The 23051-nt window shown below is 40.5% G+C and overlaps 1 protein-coding gene across 6 annotated transcripts in view; it reads left to right on the forward strand.

Annotated features, from left to right (window-relative positions):
* The window catches only part of FAT1 (FAT atypical cadherin 1), a 126945-nt gene that overhangs the window by 45595 nt on the left and 58299 nt on the right, over positions 1–23051 (forward strand). For all 6 annotated transcript variants that reach the window (XM_032413586.1, XM_032413589.1, XM_032413590.1 and 3 more), the window contains exon 3: positions 10228–10542. In XM_032413586.1, the coding sequence (XP_032269477.1) occupies positions 10228–10542 (315 nt within the window). The remainder of the gene's footprint in view (positions 1–10227; positions 10543–23051) is intronic.

The following is a 23051-nucleotide window of genomic DNA, read 5'->3' on the forward strand; positions in this document are numbered from 1 at the left end:
GTGTCTCTATCAAATAAATAAATAAAATCTTTAAAAAAAAAAAAAAAATTTAGAATTCTGGCCCTACTACCCACCACTCAGTATTTTAAAGTTACTGACTGCACTCACAGCTCAATTATGATCTCACAGTGATCTTCAGTATTACATAATGCCTTATATACCCTCTATTATGTTTCATGTAATATAAATTTAGTCTTTTTTTTTTTATGTAGCAAGATGATAGGAAAAATACAGTTCACCCCTGAACAAGGTGGGGATTAGGAGTCCTGCCGCCCCCCTCCCCCAGTCTCTTGGCAGTTGAAAATCCACATATAACTTGACTCCCCCAAAACTTAACTACTAAAAGCCTACTGTTGACCAGTAGCTTTACCGATAACATAGTCTATTTAACACATGCTTTGTGTGCTACATGTGTTGTATATGGTTTTCTTATAGTAAAGTAACCTAGAGAAAAGAAAATGTTAAGAAAATCATAAGGAGGAGAAAATACATTTACAGCACTAAACTGCATTTGTCGAAAAAGATCCACATGTAAGTGGGGATCTGTGCATTTCAAACCTGTGTTGTTCAAAGGTCAACTGTATATGTTAACTTTCTGAATCTAGAACAGTGTTAGATTCTATTTCATGTCCTTTTTCCTTTTTTATCCTAAACGTAGTCAGATGGAATTCTTAAACTTTGTGTAGGGATCTGTTTGGCCCACATTTAGTTGGGTTTATACTTTAAGTCCTGTCCGTCCTTCTTCCATGGGCAAATGCTGGTAAACTTCTGTTATGTGTTAATTTTTCTTTTCATTAATAGTGATGGATTAATGAAGATCACCTGCATAAGCTTACAGAAAAGAGCCAAGGCTTGAGAGTCAGACCTCCCTGTTGAATCACAGCTCTGCTACCCCATAGGAGTAAGAAAAGCAGAGGAAATCACCCTGGTGCTTAGGAGTTTGGGCTCTGGAGCTAGTAGGCTAAGTTTTGGATTCTCTGCAACTAGTCGGGTAATTTAAGGCAATGTACTTAACTTTTGAGGCTTAAACAAGTTATTAAATGTAAGTGCTATAATGGCTAACTGGTAAGGGAATTCACTAATTCATTGATTAATGTATTCCTCTTAGGATGGTGAGTAAATGACTTTGGACAGGTGATTTTTCAGCTCAAAACCTCTGCATCTGGAGCATGAGAAATGACCACCGAGCTTACAGAGTAATTGTGAGGATTAAATAATATGGCGGGGGGGCCTGGGTGGCTCAGTTGATTAAGTATCTGACTCTTGATTTCGGCTCAGGTCATGATGTCAGGGTCCTGGGATCGAGTCCTGGCTCGGGCTTCACACTCAGCACAGAGTCCGCGTGGGGTTCGCTCTTTCCCCCTCTCCCTCTGTCCCTCCCCCTGCTCTTGTTCTCTCTGTCTCAAATAAAATCTTAAATAATATGGCATAGAGCATTTGCTGAATGTGCATCCGGTAAATATAATGTGGAAAAATAATCAACAGTGAACTTGTACAGCTTCTAACATACACGACAAACTACTAGGAACATTGGCATAAGTATGTGAAGTATATCCTTTGAATTTTAATGCCTCCAAAGGCTGTTTTATGTATGTAGTTTTATCCAATTAATGTGTATTCAGATGTTACTTTTGATACCCAAGGATGATCCTCTTTAAGAGAGCTTATGCATGAAAGCCCTCATTAACAATATTAATGATTCTGACATGGAAATCAGAACTTGGAATCATTTCTCAACAAAGCATGAAAACATGGTTTAGCAGAGCTTGCCATGGGAATGACTCTTTGCAAAGCTAGAGAAATCCCTGGACTTGAAACATGATGCTTAAAATCTGATTATGAACTTAATTAATATGTTTTAGTAAGTTTGCAACTCAGAAAGCTTCCTCAGCTAATTTTAAAGTTATTGCAACAATTTTAATTGAAAGAGTTGATAGATCTACATTTTAATTAAGATGATTTAAATAGGCAGTTTAAATAATGAAAAAACAGATTGGCAGTTACTGCATAAAAAGCTTTCCCTTTAATCATTAATTTATGACCTAACTCTGGGCAATGTAATTACAGAATTTCCTAGACCTAAAACTTTGTAAGTTATTTCATATATAAATACTTTTGAATTTTAGTTGTTGAAGTTGTCAGACTGTCCATTGTTATACATCTGTTTACATTAAATGAAACAGATAAATACTTGGAAAGAAAATGTATATCTAAAAATATAAAGGGAAAATAAGATGGGAAGGTTATACTAGAAGAACTTTTAAAGGACTGCTGGTACTCAACGGTTTGTCTTTTTATCATGTGCATTTTAAATATGGCTTAAAAGTCATTGTTATAGAAATTTAAAGACCAAAAAAAATTGGTTCACGGGGTTGATTTTCTTTATTGTCCCTCCATCATCTTGTTTATTTGTAGGCCTACCCCCCCCCCGCACATATAATTGTGTATTTGTGCGGTTTTTATTTTTAAAACAGAACTAAACAAAACTAAGGTAATACTTTATATACTTTTATAAAGGTTTTTCATTTGTTTTCTTAATTTGTATATCACTAACATTTTTCTTTGTAATTAATATACACATCTTTTTTTTTTTTTTAAGATTTTATTTATTTGAGAGAGAGCACATGTGGGGAGAGAGGCAGGGGGAGAGGGAGAAGCAGGCTCCCCGCTGAGCAGGGAACCTGACATGTGCCTCCATCCCAGGACTCCTGGATCATGACCTGAGCCTAAGGCAGACACTTAACTGACTGAGCCTCCCAGGGACCCCAATACACATCTTTTTTTTCTTTTTAAAGCTATATCATATATACTAGTATGTATAAAATGGTTTCCTTTTTCTCCTGAAATTATGAAATGTGCTTAATGTCTTAATGGCACAGAACAACAAGGTTTCTGTAGAATCAGGTATTTTACCTAGATCCCCAAATACTGTGAGGACAGCAAAACCAATTTTTTTTCCATCTGGTCATTACATTTTTTACATTCCACTGAAGCCAAGGCTTTTTCTCTGGAAACTGCAGGCTGTGTTCAGTTGCTCTCATGCTTCTCTCTAATTAGAGGACACAGCAGAGACTGGGAGGTGCTGTAGCATGATTCTCTGAAGCCAGTGTTTTTGGGATTGAATCCCAGTTCCATATGATCAAACGGTGACTTTCGGCAAGTTGTTGACACTGTTTCCTCCCTTGTGAAATAGGGTTGATCATATTACCTACTCCTTAAAGTTGCTGTAAAGATTAAGTGAATTAATATATGAGAAGTGTTTGAAATAGTGTTTGGCACATCATGAGCTCTGCATACGTGTTTGTGGTTATAACAGCATCGGCAGCGTCCTTAACATTTCACTGCGCTTGCTGTGTTTCCAGTCACCACTGGCTTCTCATCAAATGACACATCTTTGGTTTTGAAAGATCAGGTCATGGTAATAATCAGGACCATGTCTTTAAGTAAACCGGAGAGAGAATTTTACAACACGACTTCCTCCGTTTTTAGCGGTAAGAGGGCAAAGAGGTACCCGTTGAGCTGTGCGGTCTGCCGGTACGCTGCCTAGCAGTTTGCTTGGTCCGTGAGGGGTGCTGTGTGGTTAATTCATTTTACTTATTTTGACCTTTTTATTATCAAAAGCATGGGATATATACTTTATTTGTATTTAAAAAGTTGATTTATAGGGGCGGGAGCCTGGCCGGCTCAGTTGGTAGAGCTTGTAACTCTTGATCTCAGGGTCGTGAGTTCAAGCCCCATGCTGGGTGTGGAGCTTACTTAAAAAAAAAAAGATTGATTTACACGTGTGTGTGTGTATACACACACACACACACACATATATCTGTGTATATATATAAAATTGAGTATTTCATGAAAATGAGATAAAAACAGATTCAGAAAAATTTTATCATTTAAAGAAGGAAACAATTAGATTAACAGAAAAATTGGGTGGATAGTACAGAGTTCCCATAGCGCCCCTGTGCCACACACAGTTCACCCTCGTAACATCTTACATTAGTATGTCTGTTTGTTACAGTTAATGAACAAATATTATACATTCTTATTAACTACAGCCTATAGTTCATTCAGATTTCCTTAGCTTTTTCCAAATGTTCTTTTTCTGGTCCAGGATCCTATGCAGGCTCCCCCATTACATGTAGTCCCTCTGTCTCCTCGGCTCCTCTTGTCTGTGACTATCAAAATTACCTGGTTGGTGATAGACATCCTTTTTTCAAGAACCCACACTTAACAAGCTCCCACTATTTACCATGCCCTAAACAAAACAGGCAAAACATCTCTCCCTTCAAAGGTTTGCATTTTAAGAGGGAGCTTATAGTCTACTTTTTAAAATTAATTTCATAGCAGATTAATGCTGAATGTGACAACTGTGGGACTTCTGATTTTTCCCTAGTTAGGAAAAAATTGAGTAACCATTTATGGATTAATTGCAGACACATAGATGTTGCATCTCTAGTGTGTAGAAGGTATCTGTTCTTTTAAAGTGTGTATTGTTGAAAGAAAATTTTTAAAAAAATTGAGTATTGCTTTTGTTTTCGGGAAAACATTTATCTCCAGAAGAGTTGCCCTGTGTATGAGAAGACTAAGAATTGGAGGAAGGAGTGGCCAGTTGCTTGTTCCCTGTAGGGAACATATTATCCAAAATTATATTTCATGTTTAAGTTTTTCTTGTGATTGACTAAAGAGGCTTTTCATATAATTGCTGTCTTAAGTTTGGTTCCAGAAAAGTTAAAAAAAAAAAAAATAACAATCATGTGGCATGATCCACCAGAAAGGAGAGTAAAGTTTGCAAATTTATGTTGCCAGGCCAATTCTGATGATAAGTATTTTTGAGCTGGAGTAGCTGAAGAATCTGAAATAGCAAGTTTTTGTTGAAACTTCTGGCACTGGGGCTTGATAAGGGGCCAAGACCTGTTCAACAAAGAAAATAGGAAAATTCCAGGAAGAAAGATGTTCTGTGGCCATGGAAATTTGAGTTAGTTAAAATACTTTTGGCAGTAAAGTGGCTGTGTATAATTTTACTTTTGCCTTAAAAATGACTGTGTTGAAAGCACCCTGTTCCACCTATGTCGGCTGGAGGACACGCTGGCCTTTCCTATTCAAGGACAATATTCGAGTTAACGACATCATTAGCCATCAGTGGTGGGTAGTAGGAATTAGTTATTCTTGGAAACCTTTCTCTACTTATGGGTCATTTACTTGAGCAACTAATACTGTACACTCTGACCTGGGAATAATCAGGCTGTGGAAAGACAGCGTCAGTACCTGTCTAAATTATTATATATGGACAGGCATGAATCTTCTAGAACTTTTGCTGTGAGCTCCATTTTCAGCCACATTGGTCAAGCTCTTTTAACAATTACATCGTATTTATTCCCCCTTTCAGTCTAGCTGTTCCACTGTATGCACATTTAAAGTCAGTTTCCATAGTGACATCTGGTGGTGGCTTTGAAATCCTGGAGAGTATGTTTGGAATGATAAACATTTTTACTTTAATAGCTCCAGATTTCCGGCTTCCTTCAAATTTTTCAGCTTATTAACAACCTTTCTTGAAAATGTCTTCATTGTATTCTTGAGGTTGGAAAGCGAGTCATTTACTGCCTCTGTCATGTTTCATTAAAGCAAAGGAATGATTCCTTGTAACGTTGCTGGGTGGTGCGCATAACAGGCTTGTCTAAACTTGTCTCCGTACTCAAAATGTACACCCCGGAATCACGAAGCAGCACCCCTACCTCATCTCCCGCTCGTGTACCAGAACCTGGGGATTAGAAAGGTGTCCTTCTCACGTTACCTGTCGCACTGGTACTTAGAGCACTGATCTCTCCTTGTCTGGCTGGAGGGACGGCTGTGGAAGGTCTGGGCTTCCGCTGCTCTCTCTTGCAGGATGGGCTCACAGGTCACCTGGTTGCATGCCGGTGTTGCTCTCTCAGGAAGTGAGAGCGGAATAAAAAAATAGGAGCAGAGATGGCAGAGAAAGAAGGGAAGAAGTTTGAAGGCACGGGGAAGACCACTGGGGAAGTTTGTGTGCCGTGTCTGTGTGTACCACTAAGTGTGGCGTCACTGTGGTGTGTGTTAATGAGAAGTACCTCAGAGACTGGAGTGTGCATATTTATAATTGTTGTTGGTCCCTTAGAGAATTGCTTCAGGGAATTTGTAACGGAGTGCGGAAACAGCGGTTATTGGAAGCTGGTTGTTGGAAGTGGTCATTGGAAGCTGGGTCATGGGGAGAGAGAAGCAGGGGTGAGGTGGAGATTTGAGAGTAAACCGGAGATTCACTTCCAGTGCTGGCAGGGAGTCTTAGTGGTTGCTTTCCGGTGTCAGAGGTACTAACCAGAAGCCGTCCGTGTGGAATTTTGAAGACTTTTATGAATGAATGAAGGTACTGCCGAAGTTACGGGAGTCCGTCTGTCCATGCTGGTAGTGGCTCCCAGAAGGACTGGGAACACGGGTAGGAATATGGACACCGTGACTGGAAGGGTGGACGCCGCAGGTCGTCTCAGAGCCCAGGACCCCTGTAAAGAATGATCAGCTCTGATGATCATTCTCTGCCTCATTCTGGATTCTAAACTCTGTACCTGCTTAGCTTCCTACACATGGCCCAGCCTTCAGCTTTCTGTAAAAACAAGGGAGTTGCACTGTTGGACTGCTGAGGGCTTGCTGGTCTACCGTTGTTGATTTTTTGAGGGCGCCAAGGCTAGACCTGCTACTCCGTCTCTCTTGCTGTGTTATGTGGACGGCTTCTAGCCGGTCCCGGACCAGAGGTCCGCTCTTCTAGGTTCAAGGTGGAACCCAGTACGGTGCTTTGGGCACATACAGGTGTCTTCAGACACACCAGATGTATCTGGTGACTGAGCAGACAGATGAAAAAGCAGAACATAAAATAGCTTTGCGTATGTGTGGTCTTTTCCCACCTACTTTCTGCTTTTAAAATAGTGCTTAGAATTCCAGTCAGCAGTTAGCATAGTACTTGGGCACTGCCCTTGAACGTCTGTGACCAAGCAGGGGCCTTGCATCTTCTCTCTTTTATTATCCTTTAAGGAGGACCCTTACTTAAGCAATTGAAAACTTGTAGCCTCTCCTCGTGGCCTCAGCCCCTCGTGGCTCCCAGTGCCCAGTGCTGTGGAGCGTGTGACTGTGATGCTGGGCCCGATCGTGACCGTATAGCCTGTGGTGAAGACCCTGAGTTCTGGAGTCAGACCCACTCAGATCCCACTTCTGCCTTGTAACTGTTGACTGGGGCTGTGTTTCTTTTCTTTTCCTTTTCCTTTCCTTTCCAGATTTTATTTATTTATTTGTCAAGCACAAGCAGGGGGAGTGGCAGGTAGAGGGAGAAGCAGGCTCCCCACTGGCAGGGAGCCTGATGCGGGACTTAATCCCAGGACCCCAGGATCAAGACCTGAGCCGAAGGCAGCGCTTAAGCAACTGAGCCACCCAGGCGCCCCTGCTCTGTATCTTTTAATGTTTAGTAATATCTGGAAGTTAACTTGGGTCTTGGAAACTTCCCCTCCTAATGGTGGCTAGGAGATCCTGCAAAGAAGGATATGGTTGATCCTCTAGTTGCCAGGTGATAGGGAAGAGAAGGGTAGCTCCCAGCAGAACGCATCCTATAACTGAACACTGCAGTCTGGGTGCTCACAGACTAGCCTCGAAGCAGAACTTGATGGAAAAGAAATAGCTGCTTTTGTCTGTGATTTAAACCTTGTACTTGCATTTTATATTATATACTTATTAAAAATGCAAATATTATATATTTTCCTTTTTTCTTTCCACCTTGAAACTGGAGAAAGCTATTATATGTGAATGAACATTTAATAGAGTCCTTCTGAATCCTGATGTGTAAAAAAATGAGTAAGAGGTTTCACTTGTCTTTTTAGAGTTTTCACATTAAATTTTGTTTATTACACTTTCATCATACTACCACGGACTGGTGGCATTTTGTTGACCCTGAGGTCAGAGACTTGTGGTGTTTGAACTCTGGTTCTGTCATTTATTATGACCCTGGGAAAGGTGCTCATCTCTCTTAATCTGAGGTTTTCATCTGTGGTGTGGGCATAATAAGACCACATGTTTAGTTAGTTTGGCTATAATGACTAAATAAGGTAGTGTGTGTAGGTAATAAACACTGAACAAACTTGTTTCTGTAATTACCATTATTATTAAATGCCTACAGATCACATTTAGAGGGACACAATTTTAAAAAGTGGATAGCAGCATGAATTGAGTATTAGAATCAGAAAGAGGTGAATACAAGCACCATGTAGCTGTCTTCTTGAGATTTGTTAACACTTCACCTGTCAAATGAATTATGTTACATTTTAATGGCAGAACACAGAGGAACATATGTATACTCATTTATTAATATGCAATCCTAGTAGAGAGAACATTCTGTTATTCCCTGACCTCCTTTGTATCCCTTGATGGGGGTGATAAGAAGAGAAACTGGAAAAGATTATTTTTCCTTGGTCACTAAGGATGCTCTTCTTTCAGGCTAAAAACAGGTAGAACTTTACTAATTTCGTGAACAGATTGGGTATGCATAGACTATGTTTGGAACAGACAAAAAGGAAAATATGTTCAGTTTTTCTGACTGTTACCTCTGCTGCATAGGGAGAGTTGTGAGGCTTTGTTCGTTATTTCTAGGAGTATTACAGATCCATTTTGAGCATTTGCTAAGAATTAATGAATCAATTGTAAATAATAATGCTTTCTGAATAGCAGTACTCATTCATGATCATCTATTTCACATTTTAATATTTAGTTGAGTTTGGTATTTATAACTTGTAAACCTTTTGGGAAGTGTTAGATACAATGATCTGACATTCAAAACAAATGAGTTTTTGTGATGTTAATTACTTCACATAAACAAAGATTTACATTTATGCAGTGATCAAAAAGTAAGAAATACAGATTTATGTTTGGTTGAGATAAGTACTGTTTCATTTCTCAGTGCAGATTAAATTGACATTTGTTCTTTTTCCTGTAGTATTTTGCATTAAATGGGAAACCGGTAATGCTAGAGTTATAGGATTTCCAGAGTCCAACCTGGACCATAGTGTTGAAACCCCAAAAGTAGCATTCGTTCAGAATGATTAATGCACAAGGAAAAAATGCAGTGACATATTTTGGGAAAGCCAAAGGACAGGATCACACCATTGAATAAAAAGGTGGGATTTGCCTTAGAGTAATGGATATTTCCATTTTATCATCATCCTGAGAAGTGGCTAATGCTGGGATTAAGTAAGGTTTTGACTGGTTTTAGTGGCTAGGCCAGAACATGACCGACCCCTTAACCGTCTTCTTTGTAATCCCATAACTCACCTTTTACTGGTGGACTTAGTAGGAAATGTGTTCTAGCTTGGGTCCCAGTTGAGGGACTTTCTGTACCACCTTCAGTTAAGGCATCTATTAATTTTTGTTCATTTAATAAATAATTACTGGGCTCTGGGTGAGGTGCTGTATTGGTATTCAAGAAGGATGTGGCCTCTGCCCTTGTGGAGCTTATATTGTGGTGGGAGAATTTATATTTTTAGCACAGTGGTTGTCTTGCCATTAGCCTAAGGGGATTAGAGGGTTTCATTCTGTGCACAAGAGACTCGAGCAAACCTTTATTCTGGATTCTGAAATGCTGTGCTCTGTTTTTTTGGCCACTATAAAGGGTGTGTATACCAGACTAGGGCGTGTCGGGGAAGATTGATGCAGCCTCTTTATCTGTAAACTCCAGCAGTGCTCACGGGAATGCAGTGTGGGAAGCAGGAGCTGCTAGACTGTGCGGACTCTGAGCTCGGCCACCGCCTTTTGACTTTGTTTCTGGGTCCCTGATTAACCTCTGGAAAAATCCGTACATCTCAACTGGTCATAAATTTCGTCTTTGGAAACACAAGAGTATTGGACCATTAGCTGGTCTCTTAGTGCCCATCTCATTGGGTGGTTTTGAGACTTAAATGACATACTCTTTGTAGAGTGTTCCTCATAGTGCCTGATGCCTAATGCTCGGACGCTTTTATAGCCAGTGCTACGTGCCGAGTGCTCTTCTGATTGTTAATGTATTTGCTCATTTAATCAACCTGTGGACATACTCTTCTTTCCATTTTATAGGAAGAAGTTAGGCAACTTGCCCAAGGTCGCAGCTCTAGGTGACACATGAGCCCTTGAGAAATGAGAGTTGTTATTTGGGTTGACCCTGGGTGGCGCAGCAGTTGGTTGTTGACATGTCATTGTCCTTCCTTACAGGTGTCCTAGAGACTTCAGAGCGCCTGGACCGGGAGTCCACCTCCCATTACTGGCTCACCGTCTATGCAGCGGATCGGGGTGTCGTGCCTCTCTCCTCGTTTATAGAGATCTACATAGAGGTTGAGGATGTCAATGACAATGCACCACAGACGTCAGAACCTGTTTATTATCCAGAAATAATAGAAAATTCCCCCAAGGATGTATCTGTGGTCCAAATAGAGGCATTTGATCCAGATTCTAGCTCTAACGACAAGCTGATGTACAAAATTACGAGTGGAAATCCACAAGGATTTTTTTCAATACATCCTAAAACAGGTACGTGGTAATAGTATCGTGTGAAATGTTCATGCTTACACTTCTTGATACGGGGAAATTAAGAATTTTCTTAATTTACCACTTTTCTTTATTTTGATAAATCGTTTCCCTTCTGAGTTATTCAAAACAAGGCTTTATTTCCTGAAGAGAATTTAGTCCAAATGTTCTCCTTTCCCCCCTTTGAACTTGTTTTTATAGAGCTTATTTTATGGCTTTGCTCATTAGTAGAATTTCACTTTCAGGTGAAAACACAAATACAGTGTTTCCATAATAGCTCCTAAATTAGTGATCTGTCTTAAACTCACTGCAAATTCTGCTGCTAAGTATTCCAATTTTCTGAACTTTGCTTTTTATGAAGAATTATCAGAGGAATTTATTTCACAATTCACAGTATTTTTCTGTGTGGTTTTAGAATTTTTTCGTAGAGCAGTGCTGTGTTTCTGCAGGCGGGAGGGGATCAAGATTAAACAGTTTTCAGATTGGGAGCAGTTACTTTCTTGAACTGACACATCAAGTTTTCCTTCTGTTTCCCCAGGGTCTGACCCCCTGCTTATAAGTGGCTAGCTCCTTGACTCCAAAATCCTCTTCCAAAATCCTTATCAACTTTTAATCTTTGTTCTTTTACATTTCACAGCACCTCTGATTTTTTTTCCTCCGTTCTTGCTTCATTTCACACACAAAAAAAGAGCTTCCACCTAGCTATCATTTGTGTCCTACTCTTTGATTTCCTGATAACAGTTAAGACAGAATCGCCGTATGACATTGAGAGGACAGTTTATTTGTAGGAAAGAAAACTTCTTATCAGATCACTGGCCTTTGAACTCAGGGATGTTTCAGTGATGCGGTACTTTTCAGTAGCATCTAGTTAACAGAAAATTCTGAAGAGGGAGATTGTAATGCACGTACATTCCCCCATCGTGTCTTTGCTAATTCTGTCTTTCCTTATTCTTGGCGGGGGGGGGGGGGGGGGGGGGGGGCACTGGCCTTTTCAGTTACTGGGTTGTCTATTTCATGTATTAAGGAAGTAATATACAAAAATCAAAATTAAGGAGGTATTCTCTACTTCTTTACCGGTCTTTGCTGTCCCCCTCCCTTCTTTTTGTACTATTCTTACTTTGTAATGTTCCTTGTTGAACTTAAAGCAATTCTTGAGGTAGAAAGAAGCTTGCGGTCCGTGTCTGTACCACAGCTACTGTACGATACCAGATAGAGATCAGTGTGTAGGTTCTGTCTCTTAAAAAACATGTTAAAATGTTGGGTTTTTAAACCTCTTGTCATTCGTAGTCTGTCTTGATTGTTGAAAGTAAACTTAAGTACAAGATTTATCTTGAATATATGAGATTTACTTTTGCATGGAGTCCGCTTGTGATCGCTCTCTGCCCCTCCCCCCATGCGTGCACGCACACTCTAAAAATTTTTTAAAAATGACTTAAGAATGATTGAGCTGACAAAGTACAACATCCATTCATGATAAAAACCTTCTGCAGAGTAGCTCTGGAGGGAATATCCCTCAACATAATAAAGTCCTTATATGAAAGACCCACAGCTAATATCATTCTTAATGGTGAAAAAGTGAGCCCTAAGGTCAGGAATAAGACAAGGATGTCCACTCTTACGGTGTTTATTCAACATAGTACTGGGAGTCCCAACCACAGCAATCAGATAACAAAAAGGAATACAAGGCATCCAAATTGGTAAGGAAGAAGTAAAACTCTTGCTATTTGCTGATGACGTGATACTATATTTAGATAACCCTAAATACTCCGCCAAAGAACTGATAGAACTAATAAATGAATTCAGCAAAGTCACAAGATACAAAATCAATGTTCAGAAATCTATTGCATTTCTATACACCAATAATGAAGCAGCAGAAAGAAAAATTAAGAAGATAATCCCATTTACAGTGGCACTCAAAATAATAAGATACCTAGGGATAAACCTAACCAAAGAGGTGAAAGACCTATACTCTGAAGACTATAAAAAACTAATGAAAGAAATTGAAGATGACACAAAGAAATGGAAAGATATTCTATGATCATGGATGGGAAGAACAAATATTATTAAAATGTCTATACTACCCAAAGCAGTCTGCACATTTACCGCAATCCCTATCAAAATACCAACAGCATTTTTCACAGAACTAGTACAAACAATCTGGAAATTTGTATGGAACCACAAATGACCCCGAATAGCAAAAGCAATCTTAAAAAAAAGCAAAGCTGGAGGCATCACAATTCCAGACTTCCAAGTTACATTACAAAGCTGTCATCATCAAAACAGTATGGTACTGGTACAAAAATAGACACATTGATCATTGGAACACTACAGAAAACCTAGAAATAAACCCACAACTGGATGATCAATTAATCTTTGACAAAACAGGAAAGAATACCCAATGGAAAAATGACACTCTCTTCAACAAATGGTGTTGGGAAAACTGGACAGCCACATGCAAAAGAATGAAGCTGGACCACTTTCTTACACCATACACAAAAATAAACTCAAAATGGATTAAAGACCTAAATGTGAGACCTGAAACCATAAAAATCCTAGAGGAGAATACAGGCAGGAACCCATAGCAACTTTTTTCTAGATGTGTCTCCTGAGACAAGGGAAGCAAAAGCAAAACTAATCTGTTGGGACTACATCAAAGTAAGTTTCTGCACAACAAAGGAAACAAAACAAAAAGGCAGCCTACAGAATGGGAGAAGGTATTTGCAAAAGACATATCTGATAAAGGGCTAGTATCCAAAATATATAAAGAACTGATACAATTCAATACCCCCAAAACAAATAATCCAATTTAAAAATGAGCAGAAGACATGAACAGATATTTCTCCAAAGAAGACATCCAGATGACCAACAGACACATGAAAAAATAGATGCTCATCATCACTCACCATCAGGGAAATGCAAATCAGAAGTACAATGAGACATCACCTCACATCTGTCACAGTGGCTAAAGTCAACAACACAAGAAACAACAGGTGTTGGTGAGGATGTGGAGAAAGGAACCCTCCTATATCCAAAAGATACAGAAACACTAATTCAGAGGGATACGTGCACCCCAATGTTTATTGCAGCATTATTTACAATAGCCAAACCACGGAAGCAGCTCAGTTGTTCATCAGTAGATAAATGGATGAAGAAGTGGTATACACACACACACGATGGAGTATTATTCAACTATAAAAAAGAATGAAATCTTGCCATATGCAACAACATGGATGGAGCTAGGGAGTATAATAAAGTAAATCTGTCAGATAAAGATGAATACTGTATGATCTCACTCATATGAGGAACTTAAAAAAAAATGAGCAAAGAAAAAACAGAGCGAGAGATAAACCAAGAAACAGACTCTTAATTATAGAGAACACACTGATGGTTCCCAGAGGGGAGGTGGGTGGGGGGGGTGGGTGAAATAGGTGACGGGGATTAAAGAGTACACTTATCATGATGAAATAGAATAAAATAAAGACCAAAAAATAAAATAAATTTAAAAAGAATAATTGAGCCATCTAGAAATTTAATTACAGAAGAGAGAAACGATCTGAGAGTTGTTCTGGAAGAGTTGGGGGGAGGGTTCCAGAGCCCGAGCCCATGAAGGAGGGCTGGAATTAAGAGATTATATAGGAACATGAAGCCTAGATCCGCATCTGTAAATGATTCACAAGAGGCTTGTTCAGGCAGCCTCGTTGCCTACTATTTTTTCTACTGCACAAGTGGTAACCAAGTTCAGCTTCATTTTTGTGAAATAAAATGAAAGAGAATGAAGCCAAAAAATTAGAAGGCACTATGAAACCTAAAAGGAGAAAGGTAAGTTTATAAAAATTTCACAGGATTTCGGAGTCAAACTGGGAGATGAGAGAAATCTAGAAGTTAAAGCCTTGAGGTGATAATTCAGGAATAGAACTATCTCTAATTTTACAATTGTTCAATGAATTAGACTTTAAAATGCTTTCATTCTTCCTATGTCTTCTCTCTCTCTTCTAGATTAGGGTGAGTCCTCTGGGCAGAGACAGGCAGACAAGTGAGCAATAAATGTCCTTTTGAATATCTGAGCCAGGACTGTAGGTCTGGGCATGATGTATAATTACCGAGAAGGAAGGAGGCAAAGAGCTGATGTTGGTTAGAGCCATTGCGGGACAGCCTCGAAACCTTGCTTCTCTCCGGGGCCTCTGAAGTGACCACTCCATTGCTCTGCTGTCGGGTGTCGCAGAAATGTGATTCGTGTGGCCTTGCGGCTTCCTCTCCCAGCTCTCGATTCTGACCGCTCTTATGCAGGGATGTCGGCAGACACTTCTTGATCTTCAGGGAGAATAGATCCCCTCCAGGAGTCCACAGCCCCTCCGCAACCCCTGGGTGGGAAGCACATGATCCTGCTGGCAGAATGACGGGAGCAAATTCAGAAGGATTACAAGGAGGCTTTATTTTTTTATGAGTTGAAGACAGATAAGAGTGGAGGATAACTACCGTTAGAACCCAGAATGTTTTTGTTGTGAAGTATATTACAAACTGTATGGTTAGTAAAGAAGTCTAACGATTTCACACGTCGTGTAAAGTCTCTAAAGATCAAGAAATAAGCATCTTTTAGCTTGGGCATTATTAAAGATTAAATAAGAGCTTTACAAGGCCTGTCTCCAGATGATTCTGTCCCCCCCAACTCAGCAGAAACTTTGAGCCTGATCCTCAAGGCCCAAATAGCAATGCTTCAAAGTGTACATCTTGCTTAAAACATTTAAAGCAGACCTGTTTTTAATGGGTAGATTGGTATTATTGGAGGCCAGATTGTGGAAGCTGATGAAAGAGTCTAGCAGAAGAATGTTCCCGTGATTTACTGACCATAACACCACCTGGAGACCCTAAATCATGTTCCTTAATAATTAATGGCTGAGTGGGAAAATCACTGGGCTGGAAATCAAGAGATCTGGGCAGTAGTGAGGCTTACACCTCTGGGATCGTGGGGAAAACTGGCTTCCTGGTCCTTCCGTCATGTGATTAGTGATGAGCGTTTTGCACGCCTGTTGAGGGATGTCTACGCAGAGTGCAGGCCACTCGGAATCATTTATGGGAAAGATGCTTCTGCCTCTTCCATTTGCATGTGCTACATTTGCTCTATTCGCTGTGCATAAGATAATCAAGATTTTAGTAGATTGATCCAAGATAAACACATTGGATGGAGTAAAATGAAACTACTTGCTCCTTGGTGGTAAAGATCAGTTTAGGACCCTGGATTTATCAGAATGTCCAGCAGACTAGAGAAAGCCTAAATTCATTGCCATTCGGTCAGTTTTCCCATCAAGAACTTCCTGAGCCTCTCCTCTGTATACAGCACATTAAGAGACGCTTTGAAAGTTCACAGTCTGCTTAAGTGAAATGGCAAAGGGAAACTTGTGGGGTACGGGATAGTGTGGCCCCAGGCTCGGATGAACGCCTCCGGAGGAGGTGAGAAACAGACTGATGGGGTGGGTGTAGTTAGGGGGATGAGGCCCCTTGGACAGGTTACGGGGCTGGTTTTGAAGGTGGTGAAAGTGGATGGCTGGAGAAGAGGTAGGGGGTGTTTGTCATATTGGGGGACAGTTTGATGGCGTGATGATTATTAGCGGCCAAGCTGTCAAGTTAGAGGAGTATGTGGGAGAATGGCTACGCGTGCTGGAAAACCGTCAAAACCAGCAGAACGGCTCAAAGACAATATTTATGTTTGTTTTTAAGATTTTATTTATTTGTTAGAGCACAAGCAGGGGGGGAGTGGCAGGCAGAGGGAGAAGCAGGCTCCCCTCTGAGCAGGGAGCCCGATGCTGGACTCGATCCCAGGACCCCGGGATCATGACCTGAGCTGAAGGCAGACGCTTCACCAACTGAGCCACCCAGGAGTCCCAATATTTATGTTATTTTTATAAATAATGACCTATTTTCAAGAATGTGGCTGTAATTCCTCAGAACGTTTGATAGAAATCTAAATCCGATGACATCAAGTCATTTTGGGAAGGAGGGAAACCTGTCCCTGGTGTTTTTTTTCCCTCCTTTTGTCACGGTAGCACAAGATATTTTTTTTTGAAAAACAAAACAAAAAATCCTTCCTAGGACTGGATTTGATGCTCTGAGTTTTGGGTTCTAAGCGGCAGGTTTGAATGAACATTTTTGAATGGTTTTTTTTAATCTTTCAAAGTTTTTTTGTTTTGTTTTGTTTTGTTTTGTTTTGTTTTTGTGCTTGATTATGGTGCCGGGAACTGTCCTCCTGCATCTCGGATGGTTCTTCAGACGTTAAGTAGGGGGGGGCAGGGCTTTTCTTTCTCAGGGTGAACAAGCAGAAGAGACTTGCTCTGTTTTCGTTTTCTGAGCACACTTCTTTGACACCATGAATTTTTGTAACATGTTTTGTTTGATTATGTCCAATTTCAAGGTAAATTTCCTTTTCTTTTTTTTTCTTCCCTACCCCACTCCCCGCCCCCCCAACCTGACCGCCACCTCCCCTCTGGCAACCATCCGTTCTCTTTCTTTAAGAGTCTTTGTTAAGTTTGCTGCTCTTAACATAAATCCTGCCCTTGCTGAAGAGGGAGACAGAAAAGAGCAGAGACTGTTAAATTGTCTGAGCCTCCTTCTGCAGATACCTTACAGCTTCTCAGGTCAAGGACAGAGAAGAAGGGGGGTCCTGAACAATAGGGACCAGTGTGCACCTCACAGGTTTCATGATTCACAAGTAGCCTCAGGAAACTGAAACCACCCCAGCAAAATGTCTTCTTACTCAGTGTTAACAATTTAACTTCTGAGGAGTGATAGATATGCTACTTTCATAATCGGCAGATGATTTTGCAGTGTTACTTCTGTGCGTGGGCATGCTTTAGAAAAGACCAGAGTTTTATTCTCTTATCTGTGTATTTGGTATTTTCAAGTTTTGGATGCGAAGCAAGGAGTGCTCTTTATTTTTAGGAGGTTGTATTGAAGTATAACTGGCACATATTTAAAGTCAGCCATTTGATAAGTTTTGACGTAGTACAACTATGAAACCATTCCCACACGCAAGCAGTGAACGCGTCCATCTCTTCCAGAAGATTCCCTGGCCTCTCTGTATACCCCCAACCTCCCTCTGCCCCCATCCCCACGCAACCGCTCATCTGCTTTTGGTCACTGCGTATTAGTTTGCATTTCCTAAAATTTTACGGAAATAGACTCATAGAATGTATACTCTTTTTTTTCTTGGTAAGGCTTCTTGCACTTAGCGTATTTACTTTGAGATTCGCACATGTTGTAGTGAGTACCAAAAGTATGTGCCTTTTCATTGCTGAATATCCTTTGCATAGGTGTGCACTACAGTTTATCCGGTCACCTGTTGATGGGCATTTGTGTTCTTGCGCTTTATGGCTATTACAAACTACTGTGAACATTTGAGAATAAGTCTCCGTGCGGACAGATACGTCCACTTCTCTTTGCTTTCGCCTGGGAGTGGACAGCGGTCTGGAAACTTTTGAGGCTCTTAAGCTGGGACATTTGTAGGTCTTGCCTCTTTTTGTTTCCCATCTCAGGGATGGCTTGCTGTCTTTGTCTGATACCTGGTATCCCATAAGCCATTATTTCATTTATTTTGTCCATTTTGTTCATTTGTTTCCTGGTGGAGGGTAAATCTCATCTCCTGGCTGGATGCAGAAGTTCAACTGTTTTTATTATTATTATTTATTTATTTGACAGAGAGAGAGAGAGACAGCTAGAGCGGGAACACAAGCAGGGGGAGTGGGAGAGGGAGAAGCAGGCCCCTGGCTGAGCAGGGATCCCGATGCCGGGCTCGATTCCAGGACCCTGGGATCATGACCTGAGCTGAAGGCAGATGCTTAATGACTGAGCCACGTAGGCGCCCCGCAACTATTTTTAATTGAAGAAAAAAAAGGGCTTATTAAATTTAGAACTGCCATAAATATGTCTATACCTTTAAAACCTTATGTAATAAGTAGTAGGAGTCTTCTTAACCATTTTGTGTGTGTGTTTTAAGGAGTGAAAATTGAGTTTCTAGATTTATCTTAAGCAGAAACTTAGCAACATCCTGGGTGTGTTTCTAGAGTTTATAGAAATACAGATCACTGTATACTTTTGTCCACAAAATTGTATCACGGTATTGTACCTAATGCCCAGAACAGTGATTCTCAAGTTCTGGCTGGTACCATTCATTATCACTGTATTCTGTTTACCAGGACTGGAAAGAATATGTGTGGTACGTGCATGCCTGTGTGTGTATAACATACTTCAAAAATTACATTACTGGTTACAAATAGGTAATGCATTCAGAATACAAAATTCAAAAGCTACAAAAAAAAATCCAGTGAAAATTTTTGTTCCTTTTCAAGTTCCATAGACACCCTGTTTTCTTCCTCAATATGTTAACTATGTTTTATTTTCTATATCCTAATGCTCTCGTGTCTAGGGCCCCCCTGACCTGGGCAGAGACTGTCCCTCACGGGACTAGCCGGCTTTAGAGATAGCAAAGGACCCACTTTTCATAGGCACACTAGCCAATCTGGAACCCGTACTTGGAGTCACTTCCTTTATGGAGCTGCTATCTATCCGAGCCCCTGTCTGTCCACCTGCCTTCATATCCCAGCCTCAGGTACCAGATAGCCAGCACAACCCTCTCTGCTCCAGGGCCCACTGAAATAATTCTAACTAGCCAGTCCTAAACCTGCTTTTGCTGCTTTGCTTGTGTATTTTGTGGAACCCACAACAAAATCTCTTGCCCAGGCTTTCTCCTTGTTCCTTCCTCCTGGCCAACCTGGTGCGTCCCTGGGGTGCCCTCCTGTGGCATGGTGTGGCATGGCGTGTCCCCTGTCTGGGAATTGTAACCATCTCTTCAGTGACCCTGGTCTCCCGACTTGCTGGCCTAGCCATACTTGAATAATAAAATCGTCATTTTGAAACACTTGGAGGCAACTAGTATCTGCAGTTTCTTTCCCTCCTATACAACCAAGAAGACATTATTTTCTCTTTCTAAACAGGTACCAGCATAGGACCCATAGTGATACTCATCTTGGGTTTTTCTCTTAACCGTAGTAGATGATGCTGTGCTTTAGGAAAACGGTGTTATTTATCGATGGACTTTGCCACCGTATTTAGGAATATATGTGCATATCTGTGTCAATTTCACCATCCACTTTGCTGATCCACTGGTTTTACGCTGTCTAGTAAATACATTTTTTATATCTTCTCATCTGTTGATGTGCATCTTCCTGTTTGGGAACAGATACACTGAAAACAGTTTTTATGGTTAAAAATAAATGCATCAGAAATGTTAAGTCAAAGTAGAGGCATTCTTTTTGAATATATGTGTGTGAGTGTATGTGATTTCTGTGTGTCTACATGTGCGTAGTTAAAAGGGTTTAGGCTCTTTGACAGCTTTTGGATCCGTTTCCATCCACTTGGGATTTTAAATGGTTTAAAAACAAGTTTGAGGCTTTCAGCTGTTTCTTAGCTTTTCCTTTATCAGTTCTGTAGAGCTAAAATGTCACCTCCTTTGGAGGCTGATCTCGTCTCATTATTGGATCTGGAGCTTGTAAGTCCTGCTGGTTCTCTCTCTTTCGGCTGATTTCCATCAGGCTCTCTCATGCCTGTTACCTTTGAGATTCGAGCTTGAGAAAGACCGCCAGAGAGAAACCAGCAGACCGTGGCCTCCCTTCTTCTGTCCCCTTCTGTGTTGTTCTCTGATCTTTCCTGGACCCCTCTTCCACCCTGCTGCCGTCTCTTGACCTCACTTTTAGATCAGGCTGGAACAAAACTTCCATTAGGAGTCAGAGAGCCAGTGACAGGTGTAGCTTATGTATTAGGTGCATTGTGCTTTATAGATTACAAGCAACCTCATGTACTTTACAAGAAAAACCCTGTGAGACGGCTAGAGACTGCCAACGTTACCAAGAGTCGGCTGTCTTCCCCATTTGTATTTTTCCCATTTTACAAATAGTTCTACGACTTCAGAGAGGTAAAGGTCACCTGGGGGTTGGCTCCAGAAAGACAAATTCCTAACTCCTGCTTCTGGGAGCACGGTCCCTCCCACGTTCACTCGTTGTGCCCTTGGGTTTGGGGTGTAAATATGGTTTGGGCGCCAGCTTTTCTGTACCTTCTCTGTTCTTTGTATTGAGGAATTCCTGCATGACATAATGGTTGCTTTTTAGGCTAATCTTATTTCTGTAATATTTTTAGACCAAAAAGCATGAAGTTCCTAAATAGCACTAGATGTTTAAACTTAGTTTCATTAACCATGTACTGCAAGGAACATTAAACTTTTTTTTGTAAAGGGCGAGGTAATAAATATTTTAGGCTTTGCAGGCCATCCAGTCTCTGTCACTGAGTGAAAGCAGCCATAGACAAAATGCAAATGAATGGGCACAGCACGGCTGTGTTCCAATAAAACTTTATTTATGGACATTGAAATTTGAGTTTCATGTATTTTTCATGTATCTCAATATAGTCTTCTTGTGTTCCCCCCCCCCCCAACCCTTTAAGAACGGTAAAAGCCATTCTTAGCTTGCAAGCCATTCAAAAACAGGTTCAGGTAGTTTTCTGGCTCCTGATATGTTGAAGTATTTACTGGTTGGACTAGTTAAGTTGTTGATTTATTTCTCAGGGTAGACTATTTGATCAAGTAAAAATTGAGAATTTTCCCCACTGCTAAGCAGTGAATACTTACAAAACAATCTATGTTTTTCTTCTCCAGGTTATTAAAATTATTCTTCAAAGAATAGTAGTTAGGGTATTAGTTATCACAGTCAAAAGCTCAGGTAAGATTTAGCAAGTTGATGACAGACTATTAGATCTCTGAGAAAAAAACTGTTTCTCCTTAAAAAATATTTCCAGGTTTTGAGATTCTCACACTTTTTTTTTTTCTTGAGGGTGTTGTATCCTGTTAAAAGTATTTCAGAGCTTGAAATTCCAGCTCTCAGAGTTGACTGTATGTATACTTATAAAATCTTGACCACTTCCTCCATTTTTGTTTTTTGTTCTCCTTCCCTCATTCTGAGTTAAGAAATTCATGGCTCCAAGTACCAGGTGACAGCTTCTTGGGCTTTGTAGAGGACCACTTTATACAGGGCCCTGTTTCTCATTCATGTATTTACATGTAGGATGGACTATTTAACGTAGAATTATTTTAAGTTCAGTAGGAGACGTTTATTTGATTAGATAGATTTGGTGGTGTTTCTATAAATCAGATACATACATATATGTATGTGTGCGTGTGTGTGTGTTGTTTATGTGTAGTAATCCCTAACGTGTGGTGAAGACTTAAAATTCTGTGACTCACAGGTTTGCAGGTATGCTGGGTACTCATCCGTGTTCTAGTCCAGTAGCACACGGCCTCTCTCTCTCTCTCTCTCTCTCTCTCTCTCTCTATATATATATATATATATATATATTTTTTTTTTTTTTTTTTTTTTTGTCGTCAAAGTCAATGGCGTTTATGGTGGCTGGAACGGAGTCTGAACAAAGTGCAATAGGAAGTCGCTACAGCTGCAAACAAGTTCCAAGGGTTTCCGGTAACATTTGATAGCCACAAAGGAAGGAAATAAAGGGCCAGTCACTTTACAAAGCCAGGAATTCATTTAAGGAGGGGAAAAAAAAAAAAGTTTACCTATTTGTGGTCTTTTGCCAAAGACATGCAGATATTTTAAAAGATTTTTCTTATCTGTTCCTCCTGCTTATTTTTTATTTTATAGTGAAATAAAAAAGAAAAGAGTCTGAAAGAAGTAAAGTTTTATTCAGTGCCTTTTTTGCACATGTTGAAGTAGATATGCTTTTCCTCCTAAAATCTGTTAATCTTGAATCCTTAGGATAAGTTTTATTAAGGGGTATTCTGGGTTTTTTTTTTTTCCCCCATATGTTGCTGAATATCATTTGTTAAAATTACCTTAAGGACCACTATTTTAAGATTTTCCATTTACGTGCCTTTTTTGTCAACATGTTGTGAACCTTATGAAATGGGTTGGGTTTCTTTCCCTCTCTGTCTCTGCTCTGTCTGACATTTAGAGGAATGTCGAAGGCAATTCCCAATAAATTGCGTTTGGCTTTTGATCTTGTGTTTACCTTAGGTTTTAATACCATGAGGTTTCAACAAGAAAGAGTTAGTAAAATAGCATTAAAGCCAGAAGAGAAGTCTCGGAGACGTCAGGGTATAAATTGGTGTAAATTCCTACCCAGCCACCACCTGTGTGTGACTTTAGATTGGTCGTTTGATTCATTTTCTAAGGGTTTTCTCCGGGACTCCGAAAACTTGAGCGGAGTGAGCTCCGAGCACCTTAGCAGCCTTGACAGCCCGTGAACAGAGTTCCGTCCTGGCTCTGAGCCTCCTCCTGCCAGCACCAGGGCCGGAGTGACGCACAGTAGTGCTCAGGCGGCCGCGGCTGCCAGGGGGGCGCGACAGGGCGCGGTTACACGCAGTCTTCCAGCACCACCTGAATAAAGATGGCGCAGTCCCGCGGAGTGTCTCTGAGCTCATGGTCTGAAGCTCCAAGGGGATGGATGTGGAGTGATAAGTC

The sequence above is a fragment of the Phoca vitulina genome, unplaced genomic scaffold, assembly GCF_004348235.1.
Source record: "Phoca vitulina isolate PV1807 unplaced genomic scaffold, GSC_HSeal_1.0 scaffold15, whole genome shotgun sequence".
In the NCBI taxonomy this organism is placed as follows: domain Eukaryota; kingdom Metazoa; phylum Chordata; class Mammalia; order Carnivora; family Phocidae; genus Phoca; species Phoca vitulina.